The sequence below is a fragment of the Poecilia reticulata genome, linkage group LG4 (genome assembly GCF_000633615.1).
Source record: "Poecilia reticulata strain Guanapo linkage group LG4, Guppy_female_1.0+MT, whole genome shotgun sequence".
Taxonomy (NCBI): domain Eukaryota; kingdom Metazoa; phylum Chordata; class Actinopteri; order Cyprinodontiformes; family Poeciliidae; genus Poecilia; species Poecilia reticulata.
The window spans coordinates 17,165,172-17,183,673 of record NC_024334.1 but is presented as its reverse complement, the minus strand read 5'-3'; the positions used below and the strand labels follow the sequence as shown (position 1 = coordinate 17,183,673).

Here is an 18,502-nt window from a genome sequence, read left to right as displayed (position 1 = left end):
CCATGATGTGAAGGTGGATGGAGCGACACAGAGGGTAAACCTGCTGGAAATCTTGTTAGTTGTGAAAATCAACTTGATCAATCAGGATTATAAATTCCAATTGGAACAATAAGCAATTATCAACAAGTTCCAAGACCAACCCTGCAGTCGTTCCAGTGTCTTTAAAGATTTCATTAAAAAAAATAATAGTGAACAGTAAAGATCTTTTTTCTAATACCCACAAAAATTCTAACATTTATATAAAATAAAGTTTATTGTTAAATTCCTAAAATATTTTCATTAATCTGTGTTAATGTGGAACAATATAAACTTTTCTTTCAACAAAAAAGTGAAGCATAATTTCTACAGTGTAATTCAACACTGATCCGATTTGAAAAATACATTAAAAAAAAAAAATCTAATAAAATTATCAGAAAATTTCCAAAATCTTCTCAGATGACTGCAACATCTGGAATAATACATATGCATATTCATGGCCCTTATTGAGGTGTGAAAATCAGAAGAACTGACAGCATTGTTGATGTTGTTTCCATGAGAGCATCAATAAATAATATATTTTAAAATGTGATCAAATGCAGCTACAATGCAAAGTAAGTGCTAAAAAATGATTAATTCTTCTTTTAATTTCATCAACATGTTTATTATGACTCAAAATATTTTGAAGCGGCTCAGTCAGAGTACCAACTTGATCTAGTAAAAAATAAATAAAAACCCATGGAGGAAGTGAAGGATTAGGGTGATGGAGGTGTTCCAACCCTTAGAAGACTTAGAGCTCATCACCAAAGAAAAGTCATGTATTGAATATGCAAAAAACTGCTCAGCGATCATAAAGTGCAATTTCTTGTCAAATAAAAATACGTCTGTCTTATTTCTTATGACAAATAAGAAATAACAGTTCTTTTTAAAAGCATTAAAGAGAAATCACTCAAAATCTAAATATTTTGAATATTATGAATAATTCTGGGCCTCAGTTGTATGCACTACTTTTGATGGTTTATCACATAAAATCTCAATAAAATAAAGTGAAGATTGTGCTTGCCACGATGTGGGGGAGTTCAAGGTGTGTGAATGCATGGCACATTTGCATGCTGATACTGCCTACTGATAACAGCTCTACAAAACCCCGAAAAGCCTGACCGTATCAAAATGAAAAGAGGAACAGTGTGACAGGAGCTGGGTAGCTTCCTTCACTATCAAAAGCTCCATTCAGGACTAACTATGATGGCACCTGCATGACCCAGATGCTTTCAGCAGATCAGTCCAAGTAACGTTATTTACATTTCTCTACCAAAGACTCACATTATAATGTCAGAACCAAATAAACAAGACTTTAAAGACACGTTACAATTTTATTCCTACTCCGTTTATTGCGGTGCTAAAGGGAACATATCGTGCAAAATGTACTTTTTAAGGCCTTAAATATCTTTTAGTGTATTTTGAGTGCAAAAACATGCAAGTGTCTTCTCAAAGTGCTGCATTTATATCTTTACATTCTTTTTGGGTTATATTTTTCAGGCTGTTCGTTTTTCTCTATTCGCTTTAACATTTTCTTGTCTATGACGTTCCCGCATCTGCAGCGGAACTGTTAAACAAGGTTATGACTTCCGGCTGATCGGTTTTGTGAATCCGCCAATTTTTTCCTCGCAGCAATTTTTTTTGGTCCAAGTTCAGTTATGTCGAAGTCGCAGATAAACAAGTGGTTGTAGCGTGTGTTAACCCACAGCATTCCTTACAACACCCCCCGCCGGCATCAGAGCCTCTTTGAAGTGTCTGGTCAAATTAGATTTTTCTTAGGAATGTGCCCACATCGGAGGGGAAAGTCCCCCATGTTTGCAGAGCTTCAGCAACCTGCACCACATCGAGAGGGATTTTCAGAAAGTCTTCATCTGATTGAGGGTCACTTCCTTCTCTCTATGGAAGCAAGGGGCACAGCAAAGCTCCATATTGTAGGCACTTGTTATGGTCGGTGATGGTGTCAATACAGTATTAACCCCACTGAGGTTAATGCATGGTTGGTCGTCTTCATTCTCCTGCTCTGGGTCAGACTCTGGCTTTAATATGTAAGGTTGGATGGACAAGTTTTTTGCTGTTGACATCTTTAACAAACTTTGGAATAAAAAGTTTCTCTGCTGGTAGATATTCGCGTCTTTGCTTTCAAACTAAAAAAAAAAAAAAAAAAAAAAAAGGTCTAACGGGGTGGAGAGGAACGCATGAAATGTCTCATTCACATAAAAAAAAAGAAGTACAGCAAAACGAGTCGCCCAAAAAGGCGTTTCAGAACAGGGGTAAACTAGGGGTTTGTGGAGCTACAGTAATGAGAAATTCAGACCAAAGCATTCTACTTTATATACACCATAAGTAAACGATTTACATGTGAAAAGGACGGATTTAAAGGCATGATATATATGAAATATATTATTTCCTGAGCTGACCTTTCATTTCCCCGCCTAACATCTGTTCTCATGAAACAGAAAGTTCTGTGGAAGGTTCAAGCAGCAGCAAGACTTTGCTTTTCATATATACATGAACACGATTGCAGATCCGCAACCAAGACAAAAAAGGACACGCTTCCTGTGGGACAGAGGAAGAAATCTGAGAAGGAAAAGGAGCTGAAAGAGAAAACAGACAGACAGACAGAGGGAGTGTTTGAGGCCCAAGCCTTTGCTATTTGAAAACTGTGTCTTTACAGCCGGACTCCCGGTTGGCTTTCGCAGGCGTTTTATGTATAATTCAGCGCAACGTGCCGAGATAAACCCTCCAATAAAAGGCTGCGCTCTCTAAGCTTGTCGCGCCACATTACGTTTTATTCATCAAATTAGTTTTAGTTGGTTCGGTGTCCCCCGGGCCCGTCTTTAAAAGGTTTACATGAAAGGAGGACATTAATTTTGCCACTAATCAGCTAAGTGACAGCTCCGAATGACAGCGATGCGCCTCACCCCAGAAAAAGGCACAACTCGCCCTTTTTTCATCCTCCTGCGAAGCGAGTTCTCGTTCCCCGTTGTCCCTGCGAGCTCCCTGCACCGTGTTACACTTTTCATTACATCCTTAGATATTTATTTTAAATGGACTCTGTCTGATACAAGATTAAAGAAATATATTAACAGCGAAAAACTGGAATAAGTAGGTCAAAAAAAAATTGAGCAAGCATGCTTTTGCTGCAAAGAATACTGGTTAATCACGAGGAACAAGGACATTTTCTCACAGGGAATTTTAGCTTTTGTGAAACTAATTAGAGCGTAGAGCTCATAATAATTAGGGTTAATATTTGTAATCCTCTAAGCTGAGGGTTTTTAAGGCTTCTAAATTGCCGACTAACTCCCTGAAAAGAGGGAAATTTAAGTAGCAATGTCAACCAGCAACCTGGACTTGACTTCTAACAGCAGATCAATATTCCAAGGTTAGTCAAAATCACACACAAAAAGTACATCTGCAGGAGAGCTTAAAGCTGAAAATCACTGCTTACCAAAACTAACAAAGATCCATCTCACATTTAGCCAAAAAAAAAAAAAAAGGCGTGTTGATTAATTTAAATTCTAATCAACATTTAACATTGGAACTGAAAGACACTTTAAATATCCAAAATAAATAAACAAAACAGAAACAAATAAAATGTGTTATCAAGCCTTTGTAAATAAAACTGTCCTTAAAAAAAAGGGATAGTTGAGACCAAAACTGAAGACGTTTGTTATCCAGTTTTTGGTAGAAAGAGAGAAAAACAAAAAATCATGCAAATGGAAATTATTGATCTAGTTTTCATTAATCATGTCATTAACTCAAGTATTGCAACAGGCCTAGCTGAATTAAAGCAATTTCACAGAGAAGAGCAATTTAAAAGATTCATTTCCAGTTACTGTAACCTCTATACCAGTGATCCCCAACCCTGGTCCTCAGGGGCCACTGTCCTGCATGTTTTAAGTGTTTCCCTGCTGCTGCACACCTGAGTTAAATGAATAGGTTATTAACCAACTTCTATAGCACTTACAGGAATGCAAAGGAGGTAATGCAATCATATAAATCAGCAGTGCTGGAGTCCGTACTCATCAAAAACGTGCAGGACAGCGGTCCCTGGGGACCAGGGTTGGGGACCACTGCTCTATACTAAAGCTGCCACTACCAAGAGCAGCACAACCAGGCAAGGAAATGTCTTTTGCACACAGGGCCAAGTTGCTTTGGGTAGTTTTTTCCCCCTTAGTAAACAAAAACATCATTTGAAAACAGATTTGTCCATTTACACCGGTTGTCTTCGATACTAAAAATTATAAGATTTGAAACATCTTATAAGATGTTAGTGCAACAAAAAAAGCATGTAGGGGGAAAAAATACCTTTTCACAGCACTGTATGCATGAATTATGCAGCTGGAGAAGTGCGGGGACTTACTTGAGCAGTGAGCGCTTTGGGAAGGTGAAGGAACCGTGAGCGATGCGGTCTATGTAGTTGAGCTGGATCTTCTGGATCTGCTCGCAGCAGAGCAGGACGAAGTCGTACTTGAAGATCAGAAGCGTGTTGTCAGTGATGAGAACGAGGCGCTCCTTCTCGTTGTTCCAGTGATCAACCCTGAAGCAGCCACACAGTGAGACATCATCAGTACGAGGGAAAGGGCAAGACGTGTAGGGCGAACTTTAGGCTTCCTGTAGAGATAAAGTCGTAGCAGCTTGGAGGCTACTGGGGATAAAGCAACGAGCTCAATGTGTCAACCTGTCACAATAAAATATTAATCAATGACATTGTAAAGTAAAAAAAAATCTCAATAAACTTTGTTTGCAGAATGATTGATTGATTTTACTTATGGTTTTTTGTGGTTTTTATTTTCGTTTTATTTGCTTTTGCTTGTGTTTTATTTTTGATATAATATTTTCCAGTTTTCTTTACAAAATTAAACTTCTTCTGCCTTTGAGAGGAAAAACTATCAATAAAACCATTATCAATATAATCCTTAAAATTGGTCTCAAAAGAACAACATTATTGTTTATCGCAATAATTACTGGGACAATTTATCGTCCAGCAAAATCTGTTATCGTGACGGGACTACATGTCACAATAGTTCTCAACATTGTGGCTGTCGCCTGTTGCCTTATAAGCATTTTAAATCATTTGTGTTGCAGCATTTTGTTCTTTTGGAGACAAGATAAAAACCAGTGCGACCAGATGATTATTAGCTGCTAACGATGCTAAAAGGAGTCATCTCCATCAGAGTCCTGTCTGGACAGAACTAAAGAAACACTTCACTGTGTTGACCTGCTCCTTCGCAGCACTGATTGGCTAAGCAATGTTAACGTGATCCTCTGCAGCAAGTGATGGTAAAGCGGGGCGAGTTATCACGACTTTGCACAAGTGTGTCTTTACCTCCGCAGCAGAGGCTCCACAGAGCCCCTGAGACCGACTCATCGAACCCCTGGGGTTCGATTGAACCCCAGGGGTTCAATTGGTTAAGAACCACTGTGCTAAACTATGCAAACTCTCTGTCTGCACTGATGAAGAGTCACTCACTTCAATATGCCAAATGTTTGAAGTGACTGGGAAGTCATTATGAAGCTTGACTCATGACAAAATTGTTTTTGATATACATATAAGTTTTAATGCTTTGGTTTATTTATCTTTAACAGTATTTTTGCGTGTGGAATCAGAAGTGTACTTTACTTATTCAACCTGATGGAGAGTAGATTTATGAATAATGTAAAATCCTGGTAAATAAAACCTAAATCTCACTGTATGATCAAGATTTTCACATTGGTTTAAACCATGTGACAATGTTTTTAGATTATGCATGAAAGAAAGGTAGCTCTACAACATTGTGATTGTAAAAAGCATAAAAACATTCAAAACTGGTCACTGATCACTTGTTAAAATGCAATTTTAGTTTATCAGTTCAGATGTAAGAGAGAGAAAAAAATTTTAAATCACGGAGAGGTTATTTTGAGTTCTCAGACACAAAAACATGTTTTGCAAATCTCTTCAATTATGTACTGTAAAACTTTCACAATTTCTAAAAGTGCCCTTGGCAAACATCATACAATATGCATGCTGGCTTTTCAAAATCCCTGAAAATTTTACTGACAAAGAAAAAAGAAGGTACAGTCAGTTTAGCAGAAGCACATTATCAGTGCCCAGAAAATCTCCTGGCGTAATTAAAATGACTAAAAAGTTGTGTTACCCCCCCATCTTCATCTCTTAAACATCCACACACACACACACACACACACACACGCACACACACACACACACACACACACATTTCCTTAGAGTCGTGGTAATTCATGGTGGCATGGCTCCTCTCAGAGTGGCTCTCTTTCTTACGGCCCGCTGAGCCGAGCGTGCGTGGCCCTCTCCCAGTGAACCACTCATGATTGTAGCTGGCAGCCAGGGGCCAACGAAGACAGTTCACTGCACAGCCGAGGCATCATGGGATAGGTGTGGGTGAAGAGGTTTCACTGTAATAATCAAATGACTTAACCTCGACTAGGTGTGAGCATTGTGGATTGTGGTGTTGCGGAAATTCAGAAACAGAGTGTGGGCGGACAGAACGGTGCAGGAAGAGTCGAGAAGAAGAGGCCGAGAAGTGAGGAGAAAAACTTCTACGCAGCAACCTGCAGTTTCTTTGTTTTGTTTTTGTTTTTTCTCCATTTTTTGGAGAAACATCAGGGAAGAGCATTTTTACTCCTTGGACAAGACAGAAATTTTACAAAAGGATACATACCGCTTGAGCCGTTTTTTCCTTTTTTTTTACAGAACTGAATTTTAAATCAGATTTTATGAGGTAGGCCACAGAAAACAGAGCATAACGGCGAAGTGAAAGAGTAGAGACGTGGTTTCTGTAAGATTTTATAAGAACCAAACAAAAGGGCGATGTGGATTTGTCTACCATCTCTGCACAAGTAGAGATTAAACTTTTCCCATCATGCTTTGGAAAACATGTCAGAGTGTCTGTGATCAGTAATCTTAAGCCTCGACAGATTCTCAATTAGATTCATGTCTGGACTTTGACTGGGCCATTCTAACACACAGACATAAACTATTCTATTGTAGCTGTAAGTGTTAATTTTTTTATTATTTTATACACTTAAGACTACATGTTGTGAATCTGCGCTGAACTAAGTGCATTTATCGATGTTAAATGTCTTTTAACGGTTACCAGAGATTAAATAGATCCAGGTTGTACCACCCTATTGCAGAATTTCTTTTTCTGATTTCCACCCTTATTGGATTCAGACTTCCAAGTTTCTCTGTTTATTTATTTGTGTTCATTTTTTTGACATTAACCATATTGTGCACTTCTTAATTCCTTTTTTAAATTTTCAATATACCTACCTGGCTTTCAACCTGAACTTGGACAAAATGTTGTAAATTATGTTTAGAAATACATCTCACATAAATCTCACTGCCAAAACTTGGAGATAAAATACATTTATATTGGTTTTTATATTATAAGAGGCCATGAGCAGTAAATGTAGCACAAATATATCTTTTAGGATTTTCTAAATTTTACAGTGGAAGATTTTGCTTGAATCTATTTGATTTTTTATTTTTTTTAACATATCAGTACCAGGCATGCCAGCTACTTATACCATCTGTACCATCTGTGATGTTCTGGCTGGGTGATCTGGCTTAAAAAGAAAATCTTCAATTTTAAATCGATTTTTTTCACTCCCTTTCTCTTCTTAAAAAGAAATTACAAATGACAGAAAATATTTTTAAAAACTTAGCGTTCATTTCGATCGTACTTTCTGCCCGCTGACCTGCATCCAATGTTAAACATCTTGTCTTAAAAACAAGATGGCGGCCCGGGACGTACTAAAAATCACTGAAACCAAAGTTGTGCATAGGTGGAAAAAAAAAAAAAAAAAGAATCTTCATAAACAAAAAATGTGATTAATTGATCAGATCGATTTATCTCCCAGCCCTAGTTCATGACTTTCTTAATGGTACACATCCTTGGTTATTGACTTAAAAACAAAAGTAGAACCAAAACGGCTAAATATTCACTCCTGATCCAGAAATACACCACGTTGAATTATTCACAGCATAACATAATAATTGCAATCATTTAAAAACAGTAAAAGGTCAGGCGAGCATAAAATATACATAATTCCACCCATTCATAAATCAGATCCTTTGAAGGATTGATTGTAGCATTTATTCATGGACACTTTGTGTCGCAGTAAAAAGCATATTAAAGTAAATGTATTCTTCAGTTTTTAGAGACTCAGGATGATCAGGTCCCTATTCATCTACAATCACATCACAAGTTACATCACATTCCCCACATGCTGACAGGACACACACGCACAGTCTCGTGAACTCACTCTGCCATCAGCCAGGTGCCGTGAATGCTGCCGTCTTCCTCCTTGTTCACCAGAGCTTCGATGTCTTTGACGGCCTGATTGAGACTGCCGGGCTGAGGAGACAAGGAAACAAGCCCGGGTGTCACTTTCTAATGTTCCGCCGTGGCAGAGCGAGGCTTTAAGGGTTATCTTTGAGGCTGATGTGCGGTGGGGGGACTGAGGGAAATGTCAGCGAGGCTCTGCGTCAAAGATAACAACCAGAACAACAAAGGAGATGGTTTGTGGGGGGGAACCACGGTAAACAAAGATGTAAAGTGTAGGTGTTCGAGAACGACTGTATATAAAAAAAATTTTTAAAAAAAAGGGGGCGGGGGGAAGCTGAACATGACCAAAATCTTAGTAACACAGACATCTGAAGACGCTCTGGATGGCTCCGGTTCGCAATTCTGCACTCTACCCTCCAAACTGTCAGCCACGGGTTTTTTCTTATTCTATCCTTTCACTTTGTTTCATTATTTCAACTCCAAGCTGAGAACTTAAAACGATTAGGAGTTCACACTGAGGACTCCTGACAGTCTTACTGTAATCTCTGGCTGGGGCTGACTGCAGAGTTGGCCTGGCAGCCTGGGATGCATTCCCAGTGCTAACCCAACACAACAGGCCTACATCAAACAGCTGCTTTTGAGATGGTAGTTTCAGTACGCTGGCAAAAAAAAAAAGAAGAAGAACGTGGATGAAACGGACTCAGAAGAGTGTGTGTGTGTGTGCATTAGAGACGGGATTCTTTAATGACAAGGACAGATCCAGGAGAATTTAGAGCGTCGTATCAATCTCAGTGAAAGAGCATTCCTCAACACAGGGTCATGAATCCGTCTACGCAGCCTTGAAGATTACCATCTCTGACTGATGGTCCTTGGCTGTACACTAATCATGAAAATGAGAGGAGAGAGAGGCGGTCATCTTTACTCAACACAGAGCATTAACTCTTCCCAACGTACTTCGATCTAATCGGGCATGTTTGATTAATCTGATACGGCAAGTGTTCTTCACAGACAATTCGGCAGGGTGTATCATAAGCCTGGCGGGCCACCAGGCTAAGGATTGTTTGTTTATTTATTACAGGTGTTTTATGTAGCAGTAACAGTTGCTGCATTTTTGTTACAAATGTGCGCAAATCTTTGTTAATATTCTGCTGGCAAAATTGTGAAGAAACACAAATTTGCAATTCCATAAAGTTTCTATGGAATAAGAAATGAAATTAAAATCACACATGACTAAGCTAGTTCAGGAGATGAATCATTCAAAATCATGGCGGCGACAGATGTAAACAGTTAAATGAGATATATTTATAATTCACTCATGGCATCCATCAGCCAATCAGAGGAGATGTTGGTATTTTATTCAGGTGTTGGAGAGACATGCCTGTTATGCTTGGGAGCTGCTAAGTATGTGACATTTTTGGGAAACTGTAGTCGCCGATTTCACAGAAGAGCTATGGATTCTGGCTGCACATGTCTGAAAAAAAAAAAAAACTAAAAACACTATCTTCTTACTACTTCCTGTTGCCTCCTTCATGGTTTGGGCTAGTGGTACCATCCAGCTATTGATCACATATGAAAAAAAAGGTTCCACTGTGGTTTAGTGAGACGCATCTATGCCAGAAAAACAAACAAAAAAAAAAAACCCTCATCCCAAAGTGGTATCCCACAGGGATTTGTGTTAAGTGCCCTGTTGTATACAGCCATGCTTTACCCCAAGCATGGCTGCAGGGTAAACTTTGAATCAAACTACATCACTAGATTTGCAGACCACCATCGCTGACCAGTAGCTCCAGGGGACATCTTCCACCTCAACACCAGGGAAAGGTGAACCTCCATATTGTCATGAAATAATTTGCCGCCCCTTTGTTCTGATTGATTGATTTAGTTTAGTTCACCTGTCTGATCAGTTCAATCTTTATGCTGCATTTCAGACATTTTAGTCATTAATAAACTTGTATGAGACAACGGTACGGTGGTTTTAAACAATTTCCATCCTCAAATACGTCCATAAAACAAAACTAAATAGAACAAATTTCTTTAAATGTCTGACGTCACAAAATCATTTCCCACAATAACAAGAGTAGTAAATCAAAGATACATAAATTATTAATTCTCGCAMRMRAMAAAAAAAAAAAAAAAAAAAMWMMWRAAAGATCAAAAAAGTAATGCATTTTAAGGTGGAAATGGAGCCATTTACCCTCAACACAAAGAACTTCCTCATTTTGAAGTGCTGCAGGTAAGAATCCGCGGGGAGGTTACCGAGCTGGGAGCGAGCCGCCTCGAGATCCGTCTTCTGCTCCCCGGCGACATGAGCCCGACCAGCGGCCTCTTGAGAGTCCTCTGGTCCGCTGGAGGAGGAGCTGAGCGGGCTCTGCTGCTTCTCTGTGGGAACTCCTTCCTCTTCGCTTGCCATTATGAACCTCGAAAACAAACTCTTGGAGAAGAAACGTAACCAAAGAGAGCAGTTAGTTAGTTAGTTAGTTAGTGATAGAAGGAAAGTGTGCGTCGGCTCAACAGAGAGGGTTTAAATACGTTGTTCTCTGGTTTTACCACCACTGACACAGTGGAGCTCCTTTGACAACAAACTTAGATTTTATTAAAAAGCGATACGTTGTTACTCACCTCACCTGTCCTCTCGGAGGAAATGTGCTAAACGTTGGAAGCTGAATAAACAGACGAAAGCAGCAGGTGTCCAACTTCCTTGTTCCGTATATGTGCAGCAAGTGCTAAGAGAAGAGGTAGGATGCAGCACCCATGAACTAGAATATTCTCCAAAATCGAATCTGAAAGCAAAAAAAAGAGAAAGTCTAAGATTTGATTTTCTCAGTGTGTGTGTGTGTGTGGTTGTGTTTTTATTAGCTTAAATCAGTGGCGTCCACATTTTTCCCAACGAAGACCAAAATCGGCAAGTTGGAATCCTTTGGGAGCCACAAAAGATGCCTTTTTAAAATAAAATAAATAAAATACACTCTTTGTGCTTTTTTATTTTATATTCTCAATAATAAAATAGAGATGGAAGATTTTATTGAAACTCACAAAATAGTTTTTCTTTGTAAACATTCTAGTTAAAAACACACAAAAAGGTTTTTTGCAAATATAAGACAGGCCCACTTTTAAATTATTTTTTTTAGGTTGATTGTTTCCTTTAGCTTAAAGACCATGGAGCGTTTTAGCTCCGTAACTAATAATAATGTTAAACTTTCCAAAGATAGTTGCAAAGAATAACACACTGCCTGTAGTACTACATATAACATGTCTGAGTTAAAATGAATGCCTTTCGGTTTTTTCCTCTAATTATGCAAATAAACATATTAGATAAAACAAAAGTTTTATCTAATACGTCCTACGAGACATCATGTTGTCTCGTAGGACATTTACTGACTTCGAATGTGACACTATTTAATTACGCAGTCAAAATCTCATGTTCCTATATTTTTCTTTGGTTGAACTTATAAAAATGAAGAAATTCATAAACTAGTATGGTTAAATACATCAAATACATATAGTCTTCATATTTCTCATATTCTTCATATTTAACTTTGGTTAAAAAAGATACAGTTGAAAATCTGCAAGAAAATCTCATGTTTAAAAACTGTTGGCAACTGAGTCAATATCCTGGTTTGTTTAGCCACCAAGCCTCTGTTAACTGCATCAAATGCCAATATAATGTGGGTTAATGTGTCTTATATTCAGAGCATTTCAAACTAATTAGCATGATGAAAAATAAACATGAGCCCAAGTTATATAGCAAAAGAACTGGTATATTGTGAGTCACCAAGGAAACGTCTGCCGGGCCCACTTTGCATGTCACCATGCAAATTCTGATCCGAATGGGACTCGATTTCATGTTTCAGTAGCTGCTACATGATGAGAAGTACATTATTGTATGTTAAAGCAGTGGTTCCAAACCTCTTTCCATTGAGGACCTCTTCCACACCTCCCCTCATAAAGCCCACATCATGCCGACTGGTCCACACAAAAGAAAACCTTGTCAATTAATCATCCCTTTATCAGTAATGTAACGCTGTTTTCACCAAAAACTAAGCAACGGCTTGTTCTCTCATACATCTGTGCAGGGATCACATTTCAGGATTTGACAGCTTACAAAACACTTCCTGTTATTGTGACTGTTGGAGTGTTTGTTTCACAATACTGTAGATAACAATGAAGTTGAATCTGAATGAATTTGGCGCAAGATAAGATATGTCTTTTTTAGTAGAAAAGAAAGAGTCGATACAATTGACAGTGGACTGAACAGACTAGAATAGAAATGTTCTTCATTGTCCCACACTGAGAAAATTCGGTAGGTTCATACAAAAGATATATATATATATATTTTTAATAAACATAATTAACAATAACAACAATAATATACTGTACCTGATTGTAACAAAAATCCTGTGCAGTTGTCAGAAATAGAAATAGCGTACTCCAAGGGATGTGTGAGTGGGATTACCTTTTTTAACATACATAATGTGCATGTGTATTGAACATTAAAAAGACAACATACTGTATGTTGTCTTTTTGATGTTACTGTGAATCAATGAAGTGCAGAAACAACAGCAGAAATACTACATGATACAATAAAAGTTTGCATTGTACTATTTAACTGGTCATCTTTGTGTTTTTATTATAAATATGCACAACAGATACAGTTTGACATTAACCTCCATGTATTATAACATTAAGCAGTGCAGAAACATAAAAAAGTGCATTGCTTAAGCTTTACACAAGTACACTGTTTCTAAACCTGATGGCAGATTTAGCTTGCTCTGATTTTTCTAGCTCAGTTTTCCACTGTTTGCCTAAAACCGCAGTAATAAAGCTGTGAGGATCGAGCAGGACAGTAAAACAATCAGTGTGACGCGAACCAGAAGTGAAAGCCAGTGAGAGTTCTCCCTCCCCCAAATCCTTGAACGGCAGCAGTTAGACATGAGTTTGTGTGTGTTTCCTTACACAGCCACTTGTTTCCAATGACAGCTCTATCAGAGTCTTGTTCAGAGTTTAAAGCCATCCCAGTCATATTCTGCTTCTGTCAAAGCAATCTAAGCATTTTTTCTGTTTCTTAAGGCATTCTTCCTTCACGGTTGCTTAGCTACTCCCACGGGCCGCAGCCTCAAATTGTCATTCTCATAAATGCTGTGGATGGCCTGTAGCATTTATTTCTGATCTTTATTCTTTTTTTTTTTTTTTCTAAAGTGATTGATATTTTTGGTCGACTGTCAAGTAGTTATTTCTAGGGATTTTAAGGGTGATTTCCTTCAGCTATGGGTTCCTGACAAAGTGCTTACAAAACAAAAATCTCTTAATCACCTTTATTTGTAATAGCTTATAAAAAGTTTAAAGTAAAATAAGAGCTTGCAAATTTTGCATAACGGTGGACGATAAAAGTTAATGTGATCGGTTTGTAAATAAAAAGCGTTTTTTCAAAATGAACAAAGTAGAAAAACAAACTTTGGAGGGGAAACTGCCATGAAAATAAAATAAATTAAAAAACAAAAATGTCAGCAGACAGTAGACAAGTTTATTACTACAAATTTAAAAACACAACATCTAACAAACTAGCACAATTATTTGTTTATTTGTAGCTGTGCTAAGCTAATATTGTTGTTTTCTTATTTTGAAGATGTGCTGAGTTATATTGTTGTGGTTTTGAATTTGTAATTGTGTGTTTAGTGATTTGTCGAAGCGTTTCGCACTTCAGGGCCACCGTAGGTTGGGACTCTGAGACAGTGCAATTACGCCACAGTGACATAAACAGAAGAATTTCTTGTTAGGAGGTAGGACGATGATTTGAATCATTGACCATAAATACACACAGCTTTGTTATCTGTTATCCACACTCACTGTGCAAACTTGTTTTTCAAGAGGCCTGACATTCTGGCATGATGACAGACAACAGCGTCAGAGTTGGAGCTGATGGACGGTTCTACAGTCTGCTGCCTCCCTTCACGACATTCTAAACAGAGACAAGCAGTTTGTTCAACCTCTACTCAACAGTTTTTTACAGTGAAGTTTTTTATTCCGCCAGGTCATCACGAAAAACGTGATATTATTACAGTCATATTTAATAAGTTAGAATATGCTTCCCAGTGAGGCTCATTTGTCAGATTAAAAGTACCTTTTGAAAATTGACAACCTTTGAGCAGGTATTTTTAAACTTATTTTTCATAAAGGCTACAAGACTGATGTGATTCTTTAAGTGTAAATATGCTTTCATTAGCTGTAAACGGAAAATCATAGTTATCAGAAATAAGTTGCTTTCAAACATCCACCTCTGTAATTAATCTACATGATATATTTCAGTTAGTGATAAAATACAGTGGACTTTTCAATAATACATGTAATATATAACAGATAATCAGTACTCACCTGAAATATGAGCTCCACACATTATATATGATCAAAAGATGAAAGGAAAACAGCAGGAATTTGTTAAACTACAGCATGATCACAAATAAATGTTGCTTTAATTCTGTAGCAGTATGTGGAAAAAGAAGGGGAAAAAAAATAAAGATTAAGTGTTTTTAACTGTATAATGAGTTAAATTACCTCACCTACTCATAGAAAATTACACAGGAATTTCTTGTTAGGAGATAGAATGATATAATATAATAAATAAGGTAGGCGATGGAGTAATTACCTAGTAATTGCAGGCACATAAATTGGACAATTAATGTCTCGTGGGGCAAAGATTCACCAGTAGGCTCATACCAACTCATAATTTAAGAGTTGTCGCTTTTATTATTATTTAGCGGGACAGTGCATGTTGATAAACTTATTAATGCAAGTATGCAGAAATTAGCCAAAAGGCTATTTTACATCTTCAAACATTGCACAACAAAAGCACAAATTCATAACACAATAAATAAATAGAGTTCTAGTGTATAAAATGTCTGAACCGTGGATCTAAACTTGGGCTTAACAAAATAGCAACACCAACACAAAGTTTGTTTAATAATACATTAACATTCAACATAGAACAAAAACCCGGTTGATGATCAAACTAAATATTGCATAGTTTTTGTTTCTAAAAACAAAGAGAGTGTTAGTATTTTTGGACTACAATGTAGCTCAGCTTAGCTTTGATGCTAATATTAAGCATTGGAACACTTTTCTTACTTATTAGCAACATTTCGTATAGTGAATGGAGTAAGTAATGACAGACAACATGCTAGTGATGCCAAACATGATACTGATAGCAATCAAGCTAACATTAGCATTTTGGCTAATTTCACCTTATGCATTAATTTTAACAATATTAATGGTGCAAGTACAGCTTCATCAACATGTTTCTGACTCTCCACAAGTTTTTGACTACAATTTAGGTCAGCTTAGCATTTATGCTAATGTTGAGCATCAGAATGTTTTTCTTACTTATTACCATTGTTTCATATACTGATTGGAGTAAGTAATGACAGACAACATGCCAGTGATGCTCCACATGCTACTGATAGCATTCATGCTATTATTAGCATTTTGGCTCATTTTAGCTTATGCAACATACTAAATGGTACAAGTACAGCTTAGTGAACATGCTTCTGACTCCCCGCAGGTTATTGACTACATTGGAGCTTTCTTTAGCATTATTGCTCATTTTTGCATCAGAACGCTATATTAAAAATCCGACGGGCACACTGTGGCAGGCCCCGTAAAATTTCTGCAGGAATTTTCTAGTAGTTAATTTATTTTTCTACCGTCACCGTTAATGCAGCCCGAATCGCTGCGTCTACCCCCATAAAAGTGGTATCAAAACGTTCAGCTTGATTCCGAGAAGGGAGCTACTGCTTTTAGTGAGATTCTGAGTTAAAATGATGACATAAATTGATAAAAACGAGAAAAATCGAGGCTGAGTGTCTCACAGAATCAGTAAGCTTTCTCTCTGAAACATACTAACAGCACAGTGGATTTCTGACTCCAAAACTCTTTTAACTCCCCCTCACAGGCACAAATATCGCCCTGCTGGTCTAAAAGTCTGTCATGACATAGATACACATGCCTGCTCCCGTAAAATGTTTTCAAAATTTTGCTAGGGTTTATGGTTTTTTGTCAGGGTCCTTGATACCGTCGCTGGGTGTCTCTCAAGTATAGAAACTCTGTCTCCAGCATACTGTCTGACAGAGAGAGCCAGCCCAGGTGCAGATAATTAATTACCATAGCAACGGGGCCCAGAGAGAGGCAGTGAGTAGTTACACAAACGCAGTGACAGGTCTCACAATGCATTGTGGGAAGAATACACATTTCCTGTGACTATTCATAGTTTGCTTACATAAAATGATTATTTCTCTGAATTTTTGAGTGTGAATTTAAATCCTTAGTATGAAGGTTGAAAAATTTCGAGACATAAACAATTACCCACCGACTTTATTATTTTTTTATTTGACCGTGAGTAAGAACCACATGTGCGAAGCTTATAGACGTCAGTTTTATTGTGCATCAGGTTTGGCAATTGTGTTGTAGTGAACTGGGTCAGTCATAAAACTATGGTGAAGGACCTGGTAAAATCTTCAGTTGCTGCTCTTTGGTGATGAGCCATATCAGCATGGAAGTATTGCACATGTTCTCCTGGGTAAGTCCAACTGTGCAATCTATAGCTAGAACGCACTTTCTCTGTAAACTTTAAACATTTTCAACCCCAAAACATGACAGGCCAACTACCAAATACCAGGCTTTGCAAGTTTTCTAGAGGGAATCTTGAATTTATAATATTTCGGAATTGGGCCCTGCCATGGCAGTGCATAGGCAGGCACCTATTGTTCTACACCTCAAAGTAACTGCCTCTTCCTAGTACCGTTAATGCGGCTCGTACCGCTGCATGTCCCCTTCACAATATATACATCAAAATGTGTGGCTYGATCCCATGTGGGGAGCAATTGCTTTTGTTGGCATTTCGAGTAACTGTGGCGACATAGTTAACACAAAACGAGCCAAATTCAACTCAAAACAAAAGTCTGACACAAAACRGTGCCACTCAAAATAGACGTAGACTTTTGTCTGCCCCTCAGAGCTGCTCTTTAGAACTACAGACATGGAACACTCCGTTACTAGACCCTTTTCCTTTTGCGTTTTATTTACCATTGTCAGAGCAACTTAACCATCGGGCCCTGGGAGGAAAAAGAGCGATGGCGGTTCTAGTTAGCTGAGGTATAAACCTACTGTGCAGGAGCTGAATTGAATTGCGATCTGTTTATATGTACAGATTGCTTAATACACCGTCAGTTATCAGCTTTGAAATAAAATGGTTCTGGAAGTTTTTGGAAAGTATTATTGACATGTTTAGGAAAATGTGTACAGGGTGGTTATACCAGGTGAGTCTCTCACCTGAGAATGTGAACCTACTAGGCTGATTCTGTGCCTTCAAATAATTTTAATGCTCCTGTAGAAGATTCATATCTTAAAAGTTACAGGAACCTACAAGTTAACTTATAAGGAACAGGTCTGAAAAAACAGTCTGTGTGCTACACTCAAGAGAGAGATTCATTTGATGCATCAAAGAGTGATGTCATCACTGATGATGTCATTGTTACCATAGGAACCAGTGGCGCAACTACACATTATTCAGGTGGATGCGAAAACATAAATAGGCGCCCCCCCCCCACCAGACGGGGTTTTGACGCCCCCTCTGGTGCTGCGCCCCTATGCGTTGCATGCGCTGCATACCCACTTTTTGCGCCACTGATAGGAACTAAACATTCTAATGGTGCATTCACACCAAACACGTTTTGAGCGTCAGGCAAGTCTTTTATATTCAAAGTCTATGTGAAGTATTGGATGCGCTGGACGTGTCAAACGCTTCAAATGGTTCAAATGGCGCCGCGCTAGACGCTCGAAGAGCACCACAACCGCCCTCGACGCACCTCCACATAGAGTTTGAATGTAAACCAGATGCGCCTGATGGTCAAAATGTGTTTGGTGTGAACGCACCATTATATGTCCAGTGTCATGTTAGGTCCACCATATTAGGACCAAAGTCTTGTCCTAATATGATGGATTCATTACTTTGGGTCAGGGGTAATGTTTAGAGGTAAGATGTGAATTAAGGTTTAGTTAATGTTAGGAATAGACTAGTATTGGTTTGGGTTAGGGAAAATGTCTGGGTTAGGCAAAATCGCAGCTACTAAAATGAAAGGAAATCAATGCAAAGTTCTAATTTGGGTCGAAATAGTTTTGACCAGCCTGTA

General features: G+C 38.1%; 1 protein-coding gene across 1 annotated transcript in view; it reads right to left on the bottom strand.

The window, feature by feature from the left end:
- The window catches only part of tprg1 (tumor protein p63 regulated 1), a 32,790-nt gene extending 18,514 nt beyond the window's left edge, over positions 1 to 14,276 (bottom strand). The window contains exons 1-5 of the mRNA XM_008407666.2: positions 14,169 to 14,276; positions 10,944 to 11,104; positions 10,519 to 10,755; positions 8,302 to 8,393; positions 4,379 to 4,555 (exon numbers count right to left, since the gene is read on the bottom strand). Coding sequence (XP_008405888.1) covers positions 4,379 to 4,555; positions 8,302 to 8,393; positions 10,519 to 10,734 — 485 coding nt within the window. The 5' untranslated portion in view covers positions 10,735 to 10,755; positions 10,944 to 11,104; positions 14,169 to 14,276. The remainder of the gene's footprint in view (positions 1 to 4,378; positions 4,556 to 8,301; positions 8,394 to 10,518; positions 10,756 to 10,943; positions 11,105 to 14,168) is intronic.
- Positions 14,277 to 18,502: the final 4,226 nt, after the last annotated feature.